The sequence below is a fragment of the Triturus cristatus genome, chromosome 3_2 (assembly GCF_964204655.1).
Source record: "Triturus cristatus chromosome 3_2, aTriCri1.1, whole genome shotgun sequence".
Taxonomy (NCBI): domain Eukaryota; kingdom Metazoa; phylum Chordata; class Amphibia; order Caudata; family Salamandridae; genus Triturus; species Triturus cristatus.
Window position 1 is genome coordinate 795,000,061 of NC_140584.1, and position 18,611 is coordinate 795,018,671.

General features: G+C 47.1%; 1 protein-coding gene across 2 annotated transcripts in view; it reads left to right on the forward strand.

The window, feature by feature from the left end:
* The window catches only part of INO80D (INO80 complex subunit D), a 294,761-nt gene that overhangs the window by 97,259 nt on the left and 178,891 nt on the right, over nt 1-18,611 (forward strand). For both annotated transcript variants that reach the window (XM_085648924.1, XM_085648925.1), the window contains exon 4: nt 14,978-15,738. In XM_085648924.1, the coding sequence (XP_085505050.1) occupies nt 14,978-15,738 (761 nt within the window). The remainder of the gene's footprint in view (nt 1-14,977; nt 15,739-18,611) is intronic.

Below are 18,611 nucleotides of genomic sequence, written 5' to 3' on the forward strand. Positions count from 1 at the left end.
TACTCGCATGATTTAATCGTGGCACAGGGATACCCCAGTTACATTTGTAATAGAAAACAAGCACCGGCTACAGCAGCAGAGTCTGTTCAGCCCCCAGGGGGAGCAGGAGGAACACCGCTGGCAGCCACAGACCTTTCAGCACCACGTAAAACAAGCGAACGCACGGGGCGTTATGTGGAAAGAGTAACCTGACCCACGAAGAATGCAGTTGCCTCACAAGGAGGCACTCTGTGGGAGTAAACCTTTGCAGAAGAGGTGGGACATGCGCCTGCCTTGAGCCATTTGTAGGCTACGATAGCGAAATGACACAGGCAACAACCAACCCAATGCGTGGGGGGGGAAGACGGGAAGACAGACCCACACAATAGTTTAGAGTGCTTACAAGACGCCTCGCAGACAGCGCATGCGCGCTGGCTCAGGCTTGACCTAAAAAAGAAATGTGCCCTTTTGGAGCGAAACTGGTTCTCAAGTAAAGCGCTCTGATACCTCTTGGGTCTAGTTCACGCAATATAAAACTCAGAGAAAAAAAAAAAAAGAGCTACTGTGAGGTGGACATGTTTATTAAGAAGTAGCCAACTTTGTGATGTCATACTAAGGAATTCTGGGACAGGGTTATGCCCACTTCCCACAGGAAGTGGTCATTTAGGGTGTGTACTGAACCCAAAGGGTCAGTAGCCCTTTGGCTACTACCCTACAATCCCATAAAACTCTTAAATTCAGTATTAAGTGGAGTCCCCGGCATCCTGCAGGAACTACAAAAGCAAAGACTCTGAGGCCTCGAACTTTCAAAACCGGACACTTGAAGCCACAGCTGCACCCATCTCCTCCGGCCTGAGTTAAAGTGGCCACCGGTGTCAACAAGATCCACCAGCCCTCCAGAGCTAGAGTCCATCAGGGTTTCACCCCTCCTGGAATTGCCTAGGTCGCCTGCGGCCTTTGCATGCACACCCTCCTCAACCACGACTTCTGAGGTTAGGAAAAACACAACGCCTAAGAACAACCCTGCACCCGTCGCCCCTGAACCTCGGAGAAGAGGGCCAAAGGTTTATTTGAAGCCAACCTAGCGCACAGAATACGTAGAACAATAGTTGTAAATAACGCACTTAATATGAAATTCAAAAATAAAGAATGTGCATAGTCTTAAGAACTGTAAAACAATATTAATTGGCGTCCCTTCCTACTACAAAACCTATAGTCCTAATCACTAGTAACTTGATAGTCTCCAACTATGAGTTGGAGTCCAAAAGCAGCATGGCAAGGGCAAGCTAATGCATCCCACAATGTGTTGCAGGTCTTTTTGGCCTCGTTAAGTTGTTCTCCCTGGATGTATGGTATCTTCACCAGACAGAGCAGAGTGTCCTATATGTAGTGGTTATTTTTTTGTTTTTGTTTGTTTGTTCAAAGCAGGAGAATGTGTTCTCATGATACTGATGTGTGGTGGGACTAATAGCTTGATAATCCTTACTGCATTATATAACTTTTTATTTAGAAGGCAATTGTGTCTAAATAAGAAAAGTAGCATTTGTTATTGTGCATGTATGAAATGAAGGCACCCTATCATGGAAACATATGCGCATAGAGGCTTTTATTAGAACCTATATAATAGTATGCAAAATCAGTACAGCTATGATTAAGGGCCAATGATCATAGACCATAGATCAGAGGGAAGACCATAAACTGGAATGTGCACACGACTGCTTATGTTTGTTTTGAACTGACTAGGGCCTCCAAAAGCAGAGAGATGTTTGTACCTGTGAGAAAGTGGGTTTCTGTGGCAGTCACCCCCCCCCCCTTTTTTTGTTTGTTTTGTTGCCATGCTACTGATGCTCTTTGACCATAGAAGACCCCTAAGGGCTGCAGCACTTATTGTGCCACCATTAGAGGCCGTGTGTGTGTGTGTGTGTGTGTGTGTGTGTGTGTGTATATATATATATATATATATATATATATACATACACACCCCCCCCCCCCCTTTTTGCAGGCGGAGTGTCTTGGTGTGGAACAAAACAGTCGACAAGGCACACAACCCTGTGTGCCATGCCCACAAACACACTGCCCTGGCATACCTCATTCACCCCTCTAGCGAGGTGCACTATGCCAGTGGTGAGAGTATAGGTGCATGAGCCCTGTACCCCTACAGTACGCAGGTCCATTCCTGGGCACTGTAAGTACAGTGCTGCCATTAAAGAGTATATGGTGCTGGGAGGTCGTCATCACGAACTCCACAGCGCCATGATGGCTACACTGAAGACTGAAGTTTGGTATCAAACTTCTCAGCACATTAAACCCACACGGATGCCAGTGTGGGATTTAATGTAAAATGCACAAGAGTACATCTTAGAGATGTCCCCTGAAACTAACCAGCATCCTGTCTGAGAGGCTGCATAGGCTGCCACCCAGCAGACATGTTGCTGGACCCCTGGGTAAAGAGCCATCCGCTCTTGTGGTTCTGCAACAATGCACATCCTGGGCGAGGTGCTAGGTCTCCTCCCCCAGGATGTGCAGGGGAAGCTTCAATGGCATGCCACCTTTGTGAGCTTCCCCAGGCCACTTGCTGTACTCTAACTGGCCCCCACCGGTTCTGACCCCCACTCTGGCGGAAAGACTGGCAGGAAAACCCAAGGGAGGAAAGGGGTTGTGCCAGCCTCTGCCAACCCCACCCCTCAGGTGGGGGAGGCGAGGTGAAGCACGATACTGGGCTCTCGCTATCTTGAAGATGGGGAGCCCTACCCAAGCAGCACAAGGCTCCTGCCCGCCCCCCCTCCCACAGGAGTGGCAGGCTAGGTGTGTACCCACCCCCGGGAAGGGACCCATTGGTCCCTGACCTCTACCTACATGTAACGCCCCTAAATCTAGTGTTTAGGGGCACCCTGAACCTTCCTTCCTCAGATCCCGAATCTGAAACAAGCTAAGAACAAGAAGAAAGAAGACCTGCCGTGCAGCTGCTAACAAGAGGAAAACACCAATTGACTTGGCCCCAACCCTACAGGCCTGTCGACCTTCGAACCTGCTCCTGCTAAAACCCGGCGTCTCCAGTGGTCAGTAACTTCAAAAACCCCGGAGGACCTGACTGCCTTGTGACTTTTAAAGACTGGAACTCCCACGAGCAGTGGTTCTGGTCAAAGCCCCTGGTGCCAACCAGGAACCGCGACTCCTGCACACACTGCACCCGCCAAGCCTGGCCTGTGCCGGAGTGGACAAAGACCACAAGGAAGTCCCCCGGCACCCAAGGACTCGACGCTCCTGATGACTCCTGCAGCCTCAGAACCAGGGACCTCTCCAACCGCGACCAGCTGAGGGTAAGATTTCCAGACTCACACACCCCCTGCACCCGGCGCCCTGCGGCCTCCTGTGCCCAGCTCCTGGGTGTTTACCTAACCTACAGCTTCCCAACTTACCTCTCGAAGTGGTGGTCGCAGTTGAAGAATCTTCATCCCCGAGCTTGCAGCCTTTGTTCGTCTTGTAGCTTCTCCATAGAAATCCATTGAGTACCCAATGGCTCAAAAGCACCCTACACCCAGCCGCCCCAGAGCCAGTGGGAGTGCAACATCTGTCCTAATCTACTTCCCCACTTGCCCTGAGCAAGTGACCAGGAGCCCAGCTCCCACAGCCGCGTGGCCTGCTTGCTAGCAGCCACCAACCAAAGGCCCCCTGCCCGCCATAGGATAACATTGGGACTAACTCTCTCTGCACTCGGCTGCCCCTTTGCCGCTGAGGGTGTACCAACTGTACCTACCTGACCCTGGGAGACCCCCGAGTCTAAGCTCAGAACCTTAACTCTGCCAGTCAAGTACTTACCCAAAAGCCGATAACTCACTTTTCCTCCATAGGATAACATTGACAGGTTTCACTTGGAAATCCTTCGAAGTGTCGAGTTTTGAAACTTTACAATATTCACTAAAAATTAGCCTATCAACGAAAACGAAATTACTCACTGTTATCAGGAGAGATCACAGTGCTGGATCTTGGTGCCCAGCACTGACCCTGAAAAGTTATTACAACTGTACTTACCAATAACTTGATTTTCCTCCATATGATAACATTGCCTGTTTTTTATAAGCCTGGGCAAAGCACTACGCTACGCTCGCGTAGTTTGCGAAGTTCGCGCTATTTCGCACTACGCGAACTGCACGTAGCACAGTGCGAACACGCGTTGCGTAGTGCTGCGGTCATTTTTTGCTTGCTCGCGGTCCTCAACGTCAAGTTGGCGACCGCGAGCAAGCAAAATGACATCCCGGCGAGACTTTTTCCTTGTTCGCGATCAGCAACTTCAAGTTGGCGATCGCGAGCATGGAAAATAAACCTCCCGGCGAGATTCCCAACGCGAGGTCAGGTTTCTTATTGCGAGTGGTCGCGTATGCTCGCGACCGCTCGCTATGAGAAACTACCAGTTTGCGTTGAGAAAGCTGAAGCTCGAGTAAAAATCTACTCGAACAGCAGAAAACTACAGCTCGCACTGTGCAAGATGCCATTTTCAATGATTGCACAGTGCCGGTTGCTTGTCCGCACTGTGCAATCATTTAAAACGACATCTGGCACAGTGCGAACAAGGTACTACGCAGTTCGCGAAGTGCTACGCATAGCTCGCGTAGTGCGAACTTCACTTTGCGTAGCTTCGCGAAGTGCTACTTCGCGAACTACGCCCAGCCCTAGTTTTTTACCAGAAAGTCTTCTAAGTGTTGATTTTTGAAACAAACAAATATTCCTTAAAAATCGCCTGTATAACAAAAACTATTTCTTTCAACTGTTTACAGGAGATGCACCAGTGCTGGATCCAGCACTGAGTAAGAAAAGGTAACAATAACCCTACGTTTGAGGCATTTGAGCTGCAGATCACACACTAGCATAGTAGATCGCCATCTGGTGTTAGGCTCGGATGCTTGCACGTTGTTATGTCACTAGATAGGTGACTCCTCCCTTGGACGATACTGCACATGGGCACCAACTCCATTGTTAGATTATTATTTTTTTCCGCCATTGGGTTCGGATGCAACTTTTCCGCTCTGGTTGGAAATCTCAAATCCAAGCTTCTCGAAGCGCAAAATTTACAAAAAAACCATCGAATCATCTTCGACATCGATTTTCATCGGCTCGATTCCGGATGTCGACTCGGGCCACTGGGCCTATCCACACCATAAGGCCTACGGCTCATGGAAAGGACACCTTTCAAAAAATGCCCCCAGTGTGGAGCAAAATTTCCACACGGTGACCATCACAAGGTCTGCAACCTGTGCCGATCACCTGAACACGACGAGTCCAGCTGTACAGCCTGTACATCTTTTCGATCCAAAAAGACCATCCGAGATTGAAGGGCTAGAAGACACATCATGGCACAGAGACCAGCTCCAGAACCAGAGGACGTCTTTGATGAAGGCCCCGATGTCCCAGAAGACGATTCAGACCATCTCAAAACCATCTCTGAGGCAGAAGACTCGGATGACCTCATCACTCCTGGGCAATGTGCAAGTACTACTTCCCCCTACCCCAACCCCTCCAAAACCAAAGACCGTGGTCAAGACTTCGCCTGTTGGCCCCAGTCGAGACCGAAAACATCCTTCAGAAGCCCCGCCTCCGGGCTCTACTCCGAAGAACAAGGACAAACCTTCCGGTAGCTCTGGACCGAGCAAACTGCATGTCATTGTCCCGCCGGCACCTTCGGCACTGAAGCCAAAAGAACACTCTGCGCCGGAACGCCTTCTACCTCCAAATCGGCCCGATTATGCCAAGGCCCATAGATATGCTGGCTTCGAAGCCTAAAGATACAGCTTCGGCTCCGAAACGAACATCCTCGGCACTGAAACAAACGGCTAAGGACTCTGATACACCTCCTAAAGCCAAAACCTATAAGGATCAACCACAACCTCACTCGGCACCGAAAAAATCGGCACTGAAAACTGTTACCGAGGAACAAGAACTTTTTCACCCAGATCCCATCGATCCAAGGCAGAAAGATTTATATCAACCCAAAAACTGGACATGTCATGGCTGTACCATGTAAAAAAATAAAACTGGACACACCATCTGCTCCAGTTCCTGTACCCAAGAAGGACTCAGCAACATCGCCTATGCCCCCTTCTTCTCTTATACTTCCTTCTAACCCACCTCCTCTGCCTACACCACCCTTACCTGTAACTTCTCCACCACATACACCACCTCCGGATGATGATAATGATGACCTATGGGGGTGGGGGTGATCCGAATGACCCGTTCACGGATCCAGATACCTCACCACTTGATGATTGGGCATTCCCTATCCCAACAGACCTACCAGACCCACAGCCATATCCCACAAACCATCTCCCCCAGATGATCACTTGGGGTTTGGCCAATTATTAAATAGAGCTGCACTTTATCATGGCGTTACAATAGACTCAGACGCACCATAGGAAGATTTCCTCTTTGTTCAAAAGTATCTATCTCAAAAGTCAGTGCAAATATTACCTATGATCAAAGGAGTCATTAAGCATGCCCCCGAAGTATTTAAAGACCCCGTCCGTGCCAGGGTTCTTAACCCTAGAATAGAAAAATATAGGACTGCCCCGAAAGATCCTACTTGCGTCAAAGGACAGTTGCCTTTGGATTCTCCGGTCGTTTCCAATGCTAGGAAACGCGCCAACTCCCAGACCTCCGGAGATCCATCACCCCCCGGATAAAGAATGCAAACTGCTAGAAGTTTCTGGCAAAAGAGTAGCAGCACAAGCAGCTAATCACTGGCTTATTGCCAACACCCAAGCACTACTGGCACGATATGACAGGGCACACTACGACCAGTTAGAAAATCTCTTACAACATCTCCCTGACCAGTATAAAACCCAGGTAAATGACCTTATCCAAGAGGGCAAGCTAATTTCAAATGCGTCAATTAAATGTGCACTTGACGGAGCAGACACTGCCTCTAGATCAATTAACACCAGTGTGCTACTTTGACGACATGCCAGGCTACGCATTTCAGGCTTTAAGCCAGAGGTACAAACTACCATACTCCGTCAACCATTCAACCAAGAACAGCTATTTGGGCCGGCTGTAGACACTGCCCTTGAAAAAATGAAAAAGGACGCCGAGACGAAGTCCATGGGAGCATTACAGTCTCCACGAACATGTGGCTCCTTTCGGCGCTCCTTTTACAGAGGAGCCTCCAAAAATATGGGCGCAGACACCTCATCTACCTTCAAAGCCACTACACAAACCTCCCCCAGTAGAGGATATTTTAGAGGTGGATACAGAGGGAATAACAAGGGAAGAGGTCGAGGTAATAACACTCGCACCTCTACTGCCACAAAACGGTGACTTTCCTCCGCTCCCCCCAGACCATTCCACTCCAGTCGAGGGCAGACTAATACAGTTCCTACCTGTCGAACTCCATCACAACAGACAAGTGGGTAAGACAAATTATACAGTATAGTTACTGCCTGGAACTTACAGCTACCCCCCATCCCCCCACACATACCACCCAAACAGCGTCCAATGTCCGCAGACCATCTTAGACTCCTCAAACAAGAGGTTCTCTCACTGCTTCAAAAGCACGCAATAGAGCCAGTTCCCTTAGAGATCAAGGAACAGGGGTATACTCACTGTACTTCCTAAACCCCAAAAAGGATGGGACTCTGAGACCAATACTCTACCTCAGACCCCTAAATCTATATATACACTCAGATCATATCCATATGATCACTCTTCAAGTGCTCCAACTGCTGCAACAATGTGATTTCCTTGCCACACTAGATCTCAAGGACGCCTACTTCCACATTCCCATACATCCTGCTCACAGGAAGTACCTAAGGTTTGTGGTGGGCGGACAACACTACCAGTTCAGTCCTTCCATTCGGGGTAACAACCGCGCCCAGAGTATTCACAAAATGTCTTGCAGTAGTAGCAGCACATCTCCGAAGACAACAAATTCATGTCTTCCCATATCTAGACGACTGGCTAATAAAAGCCAAGTCATTACACCAATAGGTTCTACACACTCACCAAACCATCCAACTATTACACAACTTGGTATTCACTATCAACTATCCCAAGTCTCCTCTCCAAACCTCTCATATACACCAATATCTGGGAGCTACCATAAACACCTCCACAGCCCTAGCATATCCCAATCCACCCAGGATAGCCAGTATACAAGCTCTTATCATAAAATTTCAAAACCAACACTCTTCCTGCCAGTGTGTTCATGCAGCTCATAGGCATGATGTCATCTTCATTATGCTTTATGCAAGACTTCAAATGCGTCCCTTACAGGAATGTCTAGCACGTCAGAGGAACCAGGCTCACAGATCTGGTGTTGATGAACAGCCACACACATCGCTCTATACAGTGGTGTTACATAACAAACTTGTCCAAAGGGCGACCGTTTCTAGAGCCTCTTCCACAGATAGTGCTGACAACAGACTCATCACTCACAGGATGCGGAGCCGATCTCCTCAGATACACCACTCAGGGCAAATTGACCACTAAACAAAGTGCTCCATATCAATTACCTAGAACTGCTAGCAGTATTCCTAGTACTAAAATTCTTCCAACTACAGAACAAGGCTGTCCTCATCCGGACGGACAACATGACAGCCATGTATTGCATACAAAAACAAGGAGGCACATATTCTCTGCAGCTGTCCCAGCTCGCACAGAACATTTGGAGATGGGCCATTGCTTAGAACATATATCTACTTGCAGAACACCTTCCAGGGGTTCACAATCAGATTGCCGATCTGTTAAGTCGACAGACACAACAGATCCACGAATGGGAACTACATCCCCAAGTTCTTCTGCCCTTTTTCCAAAAATGGGGCCAACCAGACCTAGATCTGTTTGCCACACACAAACGCAAAATGCCCAACCTTCTCCGCCAGGTTTTCCCACCCGGAGTCAAAGGGCAATGCGATATGGATGAACTGGTCAGGCAAATTTGCGTACACTTTGCCGCCTCTCCCACTCATTCCACTAGTAGTATGCAAGCTCAGGCAGCAGTCTCTCAGACCGATCCTAGTAGCTCCCACATGGGCACGCCAACTGTGGTTCACAACACTACTGGAACGCTCTCTAGTTCCACACCAAAACTATATCTCTCCCCGTCCTTAATAACCCAGAACCATGGAGAGATCAGACATCCAGGTCAACTGAATCTGGCGATCTGGCTCCTGAAGTCCTAGAGTTTGGTTACCTTAACCTGCCACCAGACTGCATGAACATTATAAAAGAAGCCAGAAGACCTACTACTAGAGCTTGCTATGCTGCAAAATGGAAAAGATTTGCCATTTACTGCACCAACAATAATATATACCCACTTGATGCATCCATCCAGACCATCATTTGCTACTTACTACACTTGCAAAGATGTAATTTAGCATACTCCTCCATACGTCTCCACCTAGCAGCATTAGCAGCTTACTTACAAAATCGACGGCACTTGTCACTCTTTAGAGTCCCTGCGATTAAAGCCTTCATGGAAGGACTTAAAATAATTATTCCTCCCAGATTACCACCCTCTCCAGTGTGGAATCTAAACATTGTTCTTACTAGGTTCATGGGACCCCCATTTGAACCTCTACATAAATGCGAACTACAGTTCCTCACATGGAAAGTAGCTTTCCTTATCTCAATCACATCCCTCAGAAGGGTAAGTGAAATCCAGGCTTTAACCATACAAGAACCATTCTTACAATTACATCGTAACAAAGTAGTTCTTAGGACAAATCCGAAATTCCTTCCAAAAGTCATATCTCCTTTTCATCTTAACCAATCAGTAGCGTTACCAGTGTTCTTTCCAAACCCAGACTCTGTAGAGGAAAGAGCTCTTCACACCTTAGATGCTAAAGAGCTCTTCTTTACTACATTGACAGAACCAAATCTTTCCGCAAAACAATTGTTTGTAGCTTTCTCTCCACCACATAAGGGTAACCCCATCTCCAAATCTGGGATTGGCAGGTGGATGGTTAAATGTATCCAAATATGCTACCACAAAGCTAAACGCACACTAACAGTTCCCCCTAGAGCGCATTCCACACGCAAACTAGGGGCTTCCATGGCGTTCTTAGGGAACATTCCCTTAGACATTTGTAAGGCAGCCACATGGTCTACAACACACACCTTCACTAAACACTATTGTGTTGACGTACAAGCAAAGCAACAAGCTTCTGTGGGCCAAGCTGTCCTTAACTTTATTTCAAACTGCTGCAACTGATACAGGTGACCACCACTATGGGAGATACTGCTATATAGTCTATTCTAGTGTGTGATCTGCAGCTCATATGCCTCGAACGGAATATGCTACTTACCAGTATGCATCTGTTCTTGGCATGTAGAGCTGCAGATCCACACACGCCCACCCACCTCCCCGGGACCTTTATCTGTTCCAGCTTTATCTCACTTAAATATCACTCATGGACATCTTTCTCTAATACTAACCATCATTTCCCATCATGGCAAAAAACAATCTAACAGTGCGCATGGGCATCAACGCCATCGTCCAAGGGAGGAGTCACTTATCTCGTGACTACAAAGACTTCTTCCAAGACAACAACGTGTAAGCATCCGAGCCCAACACCAAATGGCGATCTACTATGCTAGTGTATGGATCTGCAGCTCTACATTCCAAGAACATATGCATACTGGTAAGTAGCATATTCCTTACCTGTTAAGTGAATTTCCTCCCATAGGATAACATTGGTGATTCTATGAAAAAGTTTCTAAGTGTCAACTTTTGAAATACAATAATATTCCTTAAAATCACACCTGTAACCAAAACGTATTTACTTACCTGTTTCCAGGAATTGTCCCAGGACTGAATCTGGGATCCAGTCCTGTGGTTAGAAAAGTAATCCTAAAAGTAATTAATTGCATTTACTTATAAATTCCCATTGAGCTCAATGTTATAATTGTGTTGCCTATTGCAACAACTGTATCTATTGCATTCAAAAGTCGATTGCCTATTGAAAGTATTTAACTAAAGCATCTCATTCTGAGAAAGTATATTTTGATACCTATTGTTGGTTCTTAAATAAAACCACTATATATTTTTATATACAAACTATTGGCCTAGAGTTCAGTTCCTGAGTGTGTGACACAATTTACTGACGGAGTGTGTACAACAAATGCTTTACACTGTCCTCTGATACTGCCTTACTGCTCGACCAAGCTACCACTTTAGAGAGTATGGTTATATCCAACTTTAGCCTCTGCCAAACCTCTGCAGACTGTGGACTCTGTACACACTGTACCTATTTGGGGACAGTATATACAGAGCCACTTTCTTACAATACCCTGCTACATCAATGTTAACAATGCCCTTCTGGGGCATCTACAGTACCCATGTTTTAATTAATTATTACCTTCTAGCTTCAATTTTTATTTTTTATTAATGAATTTGTATTGAGGTTTTCAACCTATACGTATCATCTCCCATCAATCCATGCATGCATCATCTTGAGGGATGGGGCAACTGTGTATGACTTGTGTAAACTGTCACTTGTTGGGTGGGGTGGGGGGGACCGAGGAAGAGGGCAAACTTTATGCCAGCGGGTAGCGCAAGAGAACTGGCATCCAAGCGCCCAGGGATATGCAGGGCTCATGTATTCTCAGCTCGGGCGAGGAATCGTGAGGGAGGTGTTCAGGAAGGATAAGTTGAGCCATCATGAGATGTGGACCGCTCCAGCAGAAGTTTGTCCCATGCAGAGGGGATAGGATGACGGCCAAGTCCTCTCTCCTCCTCCCTACACAGGGCCTCAGCCTCGGCTCACCAAAGCCTTCCACCACTGAGGAGGGGCGTGGGGAACTTCCATTGCATGTTAGTGTTTCAATGTGCACAGGGTTAAGTCTAAATCGTTTGTGGTTCTGTGCGTTTCCGATAATTTGTATGGGTGTAGTGCAGTTGCTTCCCTGCTGTCTATGCTGGTCATACCTGTAATGGTAGAAAGTGTCCTGGTCACTTCAGACCATTAGAGACTCTGCCTGGAGCAGTCCCAAAGGATATGTTTAAAGTCTGCTGCTGGGGTGGTGCAATGCGCATAGGTGTCTGGGGCATGAGGAAGCTTCTGTGCATCTTTGCCAAGGAGAGGTAGGCTCTATGGGATATACGTAGAACGGGATTCATTTAAAGCAACCATTCTGGGAGACCTTCCGGGGATATTCTAGGACCCTAGAGCATTCCTATTGGAGACCTATCTCTGCCTCCCATGTGTCCCTAAGGAGTAACAGGGAAATCTGGTAATGAGCTATCAAGGCCTTATAAAGCCAGGTAATGAGTCAGTCCCAACCCCCAGTTTGTACAAGGCACTGGTAAGCTGGTTCAGATTACCCTTACATTCCCAAGACATCTGAGCCCCACTGACTGGGATGCATGTGATGAATTGTCCTTACTAAAACACACACACCCACACGAGTTAGTTGCGCAACTAATTCTAAAAAAGTTACGAGTTGACCATAGCGAAAAAGATCCACCAACACGTAAATGACTACCTGGCCCCAGTATCGCAGTTCCTGCTTAGTAAATTGTTCCCGCCCTACCTCCAGACCCAACAGAGGTAACGCCGGGGCATAAGAAGTGGAGCCCTGGGTAATCCAAAAGCCTCTTGCAAGACTTGTCAGTGTCGCCAATAAAAGATGAAGAGTATCGAAAGGACAACGAGCCCCAGGAGTGGTGATACTAAAGCCCTATCCTGTGAGGAAAGGGGGGGGGGGTGTTTGGGTGCGGGTTTCTTTCAAGTAGGGGCTGGATATCCAAGAGTTTGGCCCCTGCAGCAGAGTAGTCAAGTAGCCATGCCCAAAATTAAGGTCTTTCAAAACAATATCCCCCCTACCCCTAGAATCCGATGGGAGCTGCAATTTGGATAGTGATACTTCACAGCCAGAGTTGTCAGATGAGCTTACCGGGTAGTCTATCGAGTTCTTGGGAAACGCACCGGAGAAGTGCCAATGGAAGGTTCACGAAGTAATTCAAACGTTTTGGGAGCATCACCATCTTGGAGACAGTGATGCAGCCCAATGGGAACGGTGAAAGAATCCTCTAAAAGGCCACCTGCGAACAGAGGGACGATACTGCTGCCGTAAGGTTATAATGCATTAGATCGGGATTTTTCATGAAGATCAGGGTGTCTCTACGTACTGAAGAGACCTCCCAGCGTACTGGACCCAGGTGCAAGTCCGCCAAGATCAGTGTGGAACAAACATGACCCAGAGGCCTGATTACGGTTCAAAAGTCGACACTAGATCAGCACCTTCTCGGCTACGTCCCTTATATAAAATAAGACGTCTGTACTCTGTGAGAGTGCATGGGTTCGGTGCAGGGAGGGGGAAGAATAGAATCCCCTAAATGTTACCGGACTGCCGCTTATGGGCAGCAAGTGCTCCTATGTGAGGGCAAAACAAAATAAAGAAAAGGGGGTGGTGGGTGTAATACGGGTGCACATCCCTCGGAAGATCTACCTTTAAAGCCTACCAATCCGTGCCGAAGGAGGTTCACATCTGTTGCCACAGCAGCCACCTTCTCTTCCATGGAGATGCAGGAGGTCTTGATGCCTTGAGTATTGTTGCCAGTTTGCATGCTTCTGTGGATGCCAGGCTAAGGTGGGGTTGCTGGTCCTGTTCATCTTAGTGCTGGTGGTGGGAACTGCAAAGAAGGGGCGAGTGAGTTGGCCCACAAACAGTCACCAGTGCAGGAATTTCACCTCAGGCCAGTGGCAGAGCATGTCTAGCCCTGCCCCCTACTCCCCTCCCCCACCCCACCAAATGTCACCACAGGAGCCCCTCTTGCAAGATAGCCAATCTTGGATATCTGAGCCTCAGTGGCCTTGATTGAGCCCCCAGGTTCTGCACCAGGAATGCAACATCTTAGGCCTTTCCGTGTGCCTTAGGCCTGGAGTAAGTCAAACTCATCCCGGCCACTAGAGCCTTCCTAACTGTTGCACCAGTGTCGGGTAGTGAGTCCAACCCCCTGCCCCCCTGAGCCCACACTCACTAAGATGGACTCTGGGAGAGCTAGGCAGGTAGCTGCCCCAGTCAAGTGTAGGCCGAGGCTGCTTCAGTCCCCCAGGGGAGGCTGGCTGCATCAGAGCGGGGCACCACAGTACTGTTGCAAGAGCTTGCTGACTCTCCTTGCTGACGCAGAGTCTCACTGGGCCTCGGGTCTCCCGCTTTATGCTGGGGCACCTCTAATCCATTGTGTGGGTCTGCTGGCTGTTTGTAGCAACCTACAGCGGGACCCACAGTTCACTACAGGGCCCCTGGGACCATCCGGCAAGCTAAAAGCGGCTCCCCACAGAGCACTTCTCCTGATATGGGTGGGCATGGGCTGGGGTGTACTCACACTGCCTGTGGTCCAGAAGCCTGACAGCCGCAGGCCCTGACCTCGGTCTAGAGCATTACCAGGAAAATTAGTGCCGTGTCCCTAAAGTCTCCCTCACCAGATCCCTGTCTTGGGGACAAAGTATTCGCAAGATGGTCTGAATAAATTCTGGATTACAAGAGCTTTGGGCAAGGAGACTCTCTTCAGGCATCCTCCATGTTACCGTGCCGGCCATGCACCTATCTTCGCTTTACAGCAACTTTGTTAGTAGCTACCCCCTAAAGCAAAGGGCAGTACAGGGTGAGCCTCGGCTCTGTATTTACCTTGACACAGTTGATATTTCGAAAAGTCTGCATTTAATTATGGAGCCATCTTACTGAGTTTTATTTAGAGCCCAACAGTTGGGGTGATCTAGGCCCATTTTGAGGAGTTAAATAAAAGTTGGACCAAAAGGCTTCACCATTTTAGTGCTATAAAAAAAATTAGATTTTTGCAATCCTTTGGGAATCTTGTTCTTATGTAAAGTGTGTCGTTCAGTGTTTCCACCAGCTCCCTCTTTAGTGGCGTTGCAATTGGTGTTGGCCATTTTGATTTGCTGCTAGTAAATAGTCCCGTATTTCTTTGCAAACGTCTGGCCGCCTTCGCTTGACCAATTTTTGCAGTCAAGAAATGTTTTGTTAATGCTTTCTTCTCTTTTAGGTACTGCAACAGTCACCTTCAGGTCCTTGGTTTCATACCCAAGAAGGAAAGGAAGAAGAAAAACGATGTTGTGGAGGAAGTGAAGGCAAGGAATCAAATGGATGCCTTGGCATTCAGCCTGACGGTGCCTACGCTGGCCTTGAAGATGCCTAATGGACTTGATGGACTGTCCCTCTCCCCACCAGGGGCGAGGCTTCCGCTTCATTACCTGGAAGCTGACTTGGAAGATCCCTTTTCTTTGAATGAAGATGAGAATGAATTGAAGAAGGTTACATCGGTGAGGAAGAAACTTCAAAGCAAACTGGCCCAAAACCGGCAGCGTCAGAGAGACACTGAAATTTTAAAAGTTTGCCAAGAGCACTTTAGCCCCCCTTCTACCCCTCTGCAGCAGCAGTCTCTGCAGCATCTCTCTTTGCAACAACTCGCTCACTTGCCACCTTTAACATCTCCCCTGAAACCCACAGAGCTAACCCAGAGCTCTGACTGTAAATCCCCTTCTCCTCAGAACATCAGCATACAGGGGCTAGAATCAACTCCCACCACAAATTCATTAGCACAAACAAGGCTGGTACCTAGCAAAAGGCCTCTCCCTGCCATTTCACCTGCTCAGACCCCAATTGCAAACTCTCCCAAGTCTAGCCGGGTCATCCTCAGAGCCACCACCTCCACATCGCACTCTTATTGCATGAGTCGGTTGCAGAGATTGGTGAAACTGTGTACTCGAAAACAGCAGCTGGACACAGACTTGTTTCCTCATTTAGGTAGGTGCAACCATCTACCCCACTGTCCACAAAAGGTAATTTTAAAACTGACCGGGATGGTGGTAGCTCGATCTCCCAAACAATGTAACTTGCCTAACCTGTAGAGCATGTGGTATGGAAGAAGTGTCAGTGAGATGTTTTGCAATATTTTACATTGTTTGAAGGAATGAAGCGTCGCTATTCATCCAATAAGCTAGCATATTAGATGCTGCCTCCTTTTTATTAACTCTTGTTTCTTAACTTGATAGCATGTGTGGCACATTTTGTATTTTTCAATAAGAAAAGAAAAGCCGGTGATTGCCGCCACAGTTTGATACAATATATGGTGTTTGACATTAGACCTGCAAAAGGGTTAGGTGTCTCCTGTCTGATCCATACCGCACTAGAACTCTGTGAATAGAAGTGTGTGGTAAATGTGTATTTTTCGAAATGGAGGAAGGAAAGGGGATTAGGGGTGGTATTTACATGCTTGATATGTAATCAGTATACATTAGTGGAGATGTGCCTCTAGAACAAGAGGCCATGCCAGTGACCGTTTTTGGAACTTGTTTCATAAGTAAAGTAAGAGTGAGATTTGCATCACTTTGGGATACCATTGAAACTGCTTAAAGACCATGTTAGAGAAGGAGCACCAACACTTTTGTGGTCTGATTTCCAGATACTTGTCTTCTAGAAGCTATATGGAAACTATTCTGAAAAGTGGAGGAAATCCTGAAGTGACTGATTGAATACTTGTCTTAATATCAGCCCCTGCTAATTATCATACTGTGAATTACTGCTCCAAAAGGGACATGTCAGCCCAAACTGTTAGGCTCTGATATATATACACCACCTCCACCCCCTCCCTCCCCCCCCCCCCCCCCACCCCCACACCCATGTGTTTGTCTTGCTGGGCCTCATCAGGAGGGTGTAGCTTGAGTTCTGTAGTCAGTTTTTATAAGGGACCCAAGCCTAGGCATAACCGAGAGACCAACCGAGTAACCCAAAAAATGATGAATGGAATGGTTCGAATTAATCAGAACCGCTTGTGTTTACTTTGGGGTGCATTCCATCCCCTTATGTGAGGCGGGCCGAGACTCATTTGCATCTGATTGGCTATTGTCTGTAAAGGCACAGATAAACTAACCAATGCAATGAAGTGCAGATCAATTATTACTAGTTGTTTGTATTATTTTAGCCATTCCCTTTATTGGCTCATTTTGCTGCACGTGAAGCAAAAATATTGCACACTTTTTTACCTGGTTTATTAATTTTGTAGTCAACCAGTAGGGTATCACTGCATAATCTCAGAGTATGAATTGGTACGGCAAAAGAGCTATTAATTTTTTTTGTAAAGTTTCAAAATGTCACCCAAGGTTGCTTTGTAGTCCTATATTTGGCTCTGTGGATGAACCTAGTGCCCTAAGGGGCAGTGAACCTTTGAGTCCTGACGAATCTGTTAGGTGGGGTTATGCAAGGCTGTGATATGTGGTTCTAATACAGCCAGACTGTAAAATGAAAGCTTGCTTAAACATGGTCACTTCTCTGTTCTCTTAACCCCTTCTGTGCCCATGACGAGCTGGACTCGTCATGGGCCGCGGTTGCGCTGTGCCCATGACGAGTCCAGCTCGTCATGAACCCCGCCCGCTAATGCAACGCCCGGCACAGGGCGTGGAAAGGGCGTGGCACACAAGGGGTTAAATCTTACTGTTTAGAAAGGGATGTTAGGAGTTTTAATTTCTGCACCGGAGCATGCGCTGCTCCCAATACAGTTGAATGGTACAGTGTCTGCTGATAGATCACGGTCACTTAAATGGCAATTTTAAACCCATCTAGATGTATATGGTTGTCCTTCACCGAGAGGATCCTGTTCAGTGTTCTCAAGAACTTGAGCAGCCACAGATGTGCTGTCAGTCCATCACTCATCTTGAAGATGCAAGGGCCCCTCAAAGCAAAACACTAATGAATCTAGAGTCGAGACCGATAGGGCTGTGTGGTTGACTTTGCTCCAAAAGCACAGATTTTCATCCTTATGTGAATAGTTTGGTAAGGAAGTGGTGATGCCAGTTATGTACTGCTGTCTGAGACTTGAAGTAATGAATCAACTCTAGGATTATCTCTCTACACGCCTGGTTTAGTTTTTTCACTTTTTTGTGAATGTACTCCTATAAATGAATTTACTAACAGTTAATATTACACAAACTTACTCCAGGTTGTAGGCATTTCAAGGTATGTATGCCTGCAAAGTAGAGAATAATCAAAATGTAGAGGTTGTGGATGTTTAAGAACAGTTGTAGAGTAGCTTTCCCATTCCAGTTATGGTCCCAGATGTCCTCCAAATGCATCACCTAATTAACTCTGTTTTTAAGAATCTGGAGAGGAGATTCCCGAAACTGTTAATGGTAGATGTGGCGTTATCGTTTGTGTAGCTAACAATGACTGGCCCGTTTCATGGGTTTTTCAGTTTTATTTCTTACACAGGACTTCGGTATAACTATTTTTAAAGGAATTAAATTTTTTTAGATCTACTTTATTGTGGTATAAGCAAAGGAAACTATAACTGACCTTTAACAACGTTTTTAGGGATTTTTAATCTACTGCATCCATATTCTTTAAAGCCAACCTCCACTGTGAATGGCATTTGTTTCTGCACAGCAGGGATCTGCATCTAGTCTCCCATGCATCCATTCTGCTGCGCAAACAACCACTATGGCACACGACCTGCGGCCACATGCAGCAGGGATTTACGGCTGAGCCTGGCCTTTGACCTCATCTACGCTCAACCACTCTTGCATCCAATGTCCCCTACAACCAGCCCTAGTGACATAGGCAATGTGTTTAATCCAGTGGGGGTTGTCCTTTTGATTGGCCCTGCTGAACCAAATACAGATACA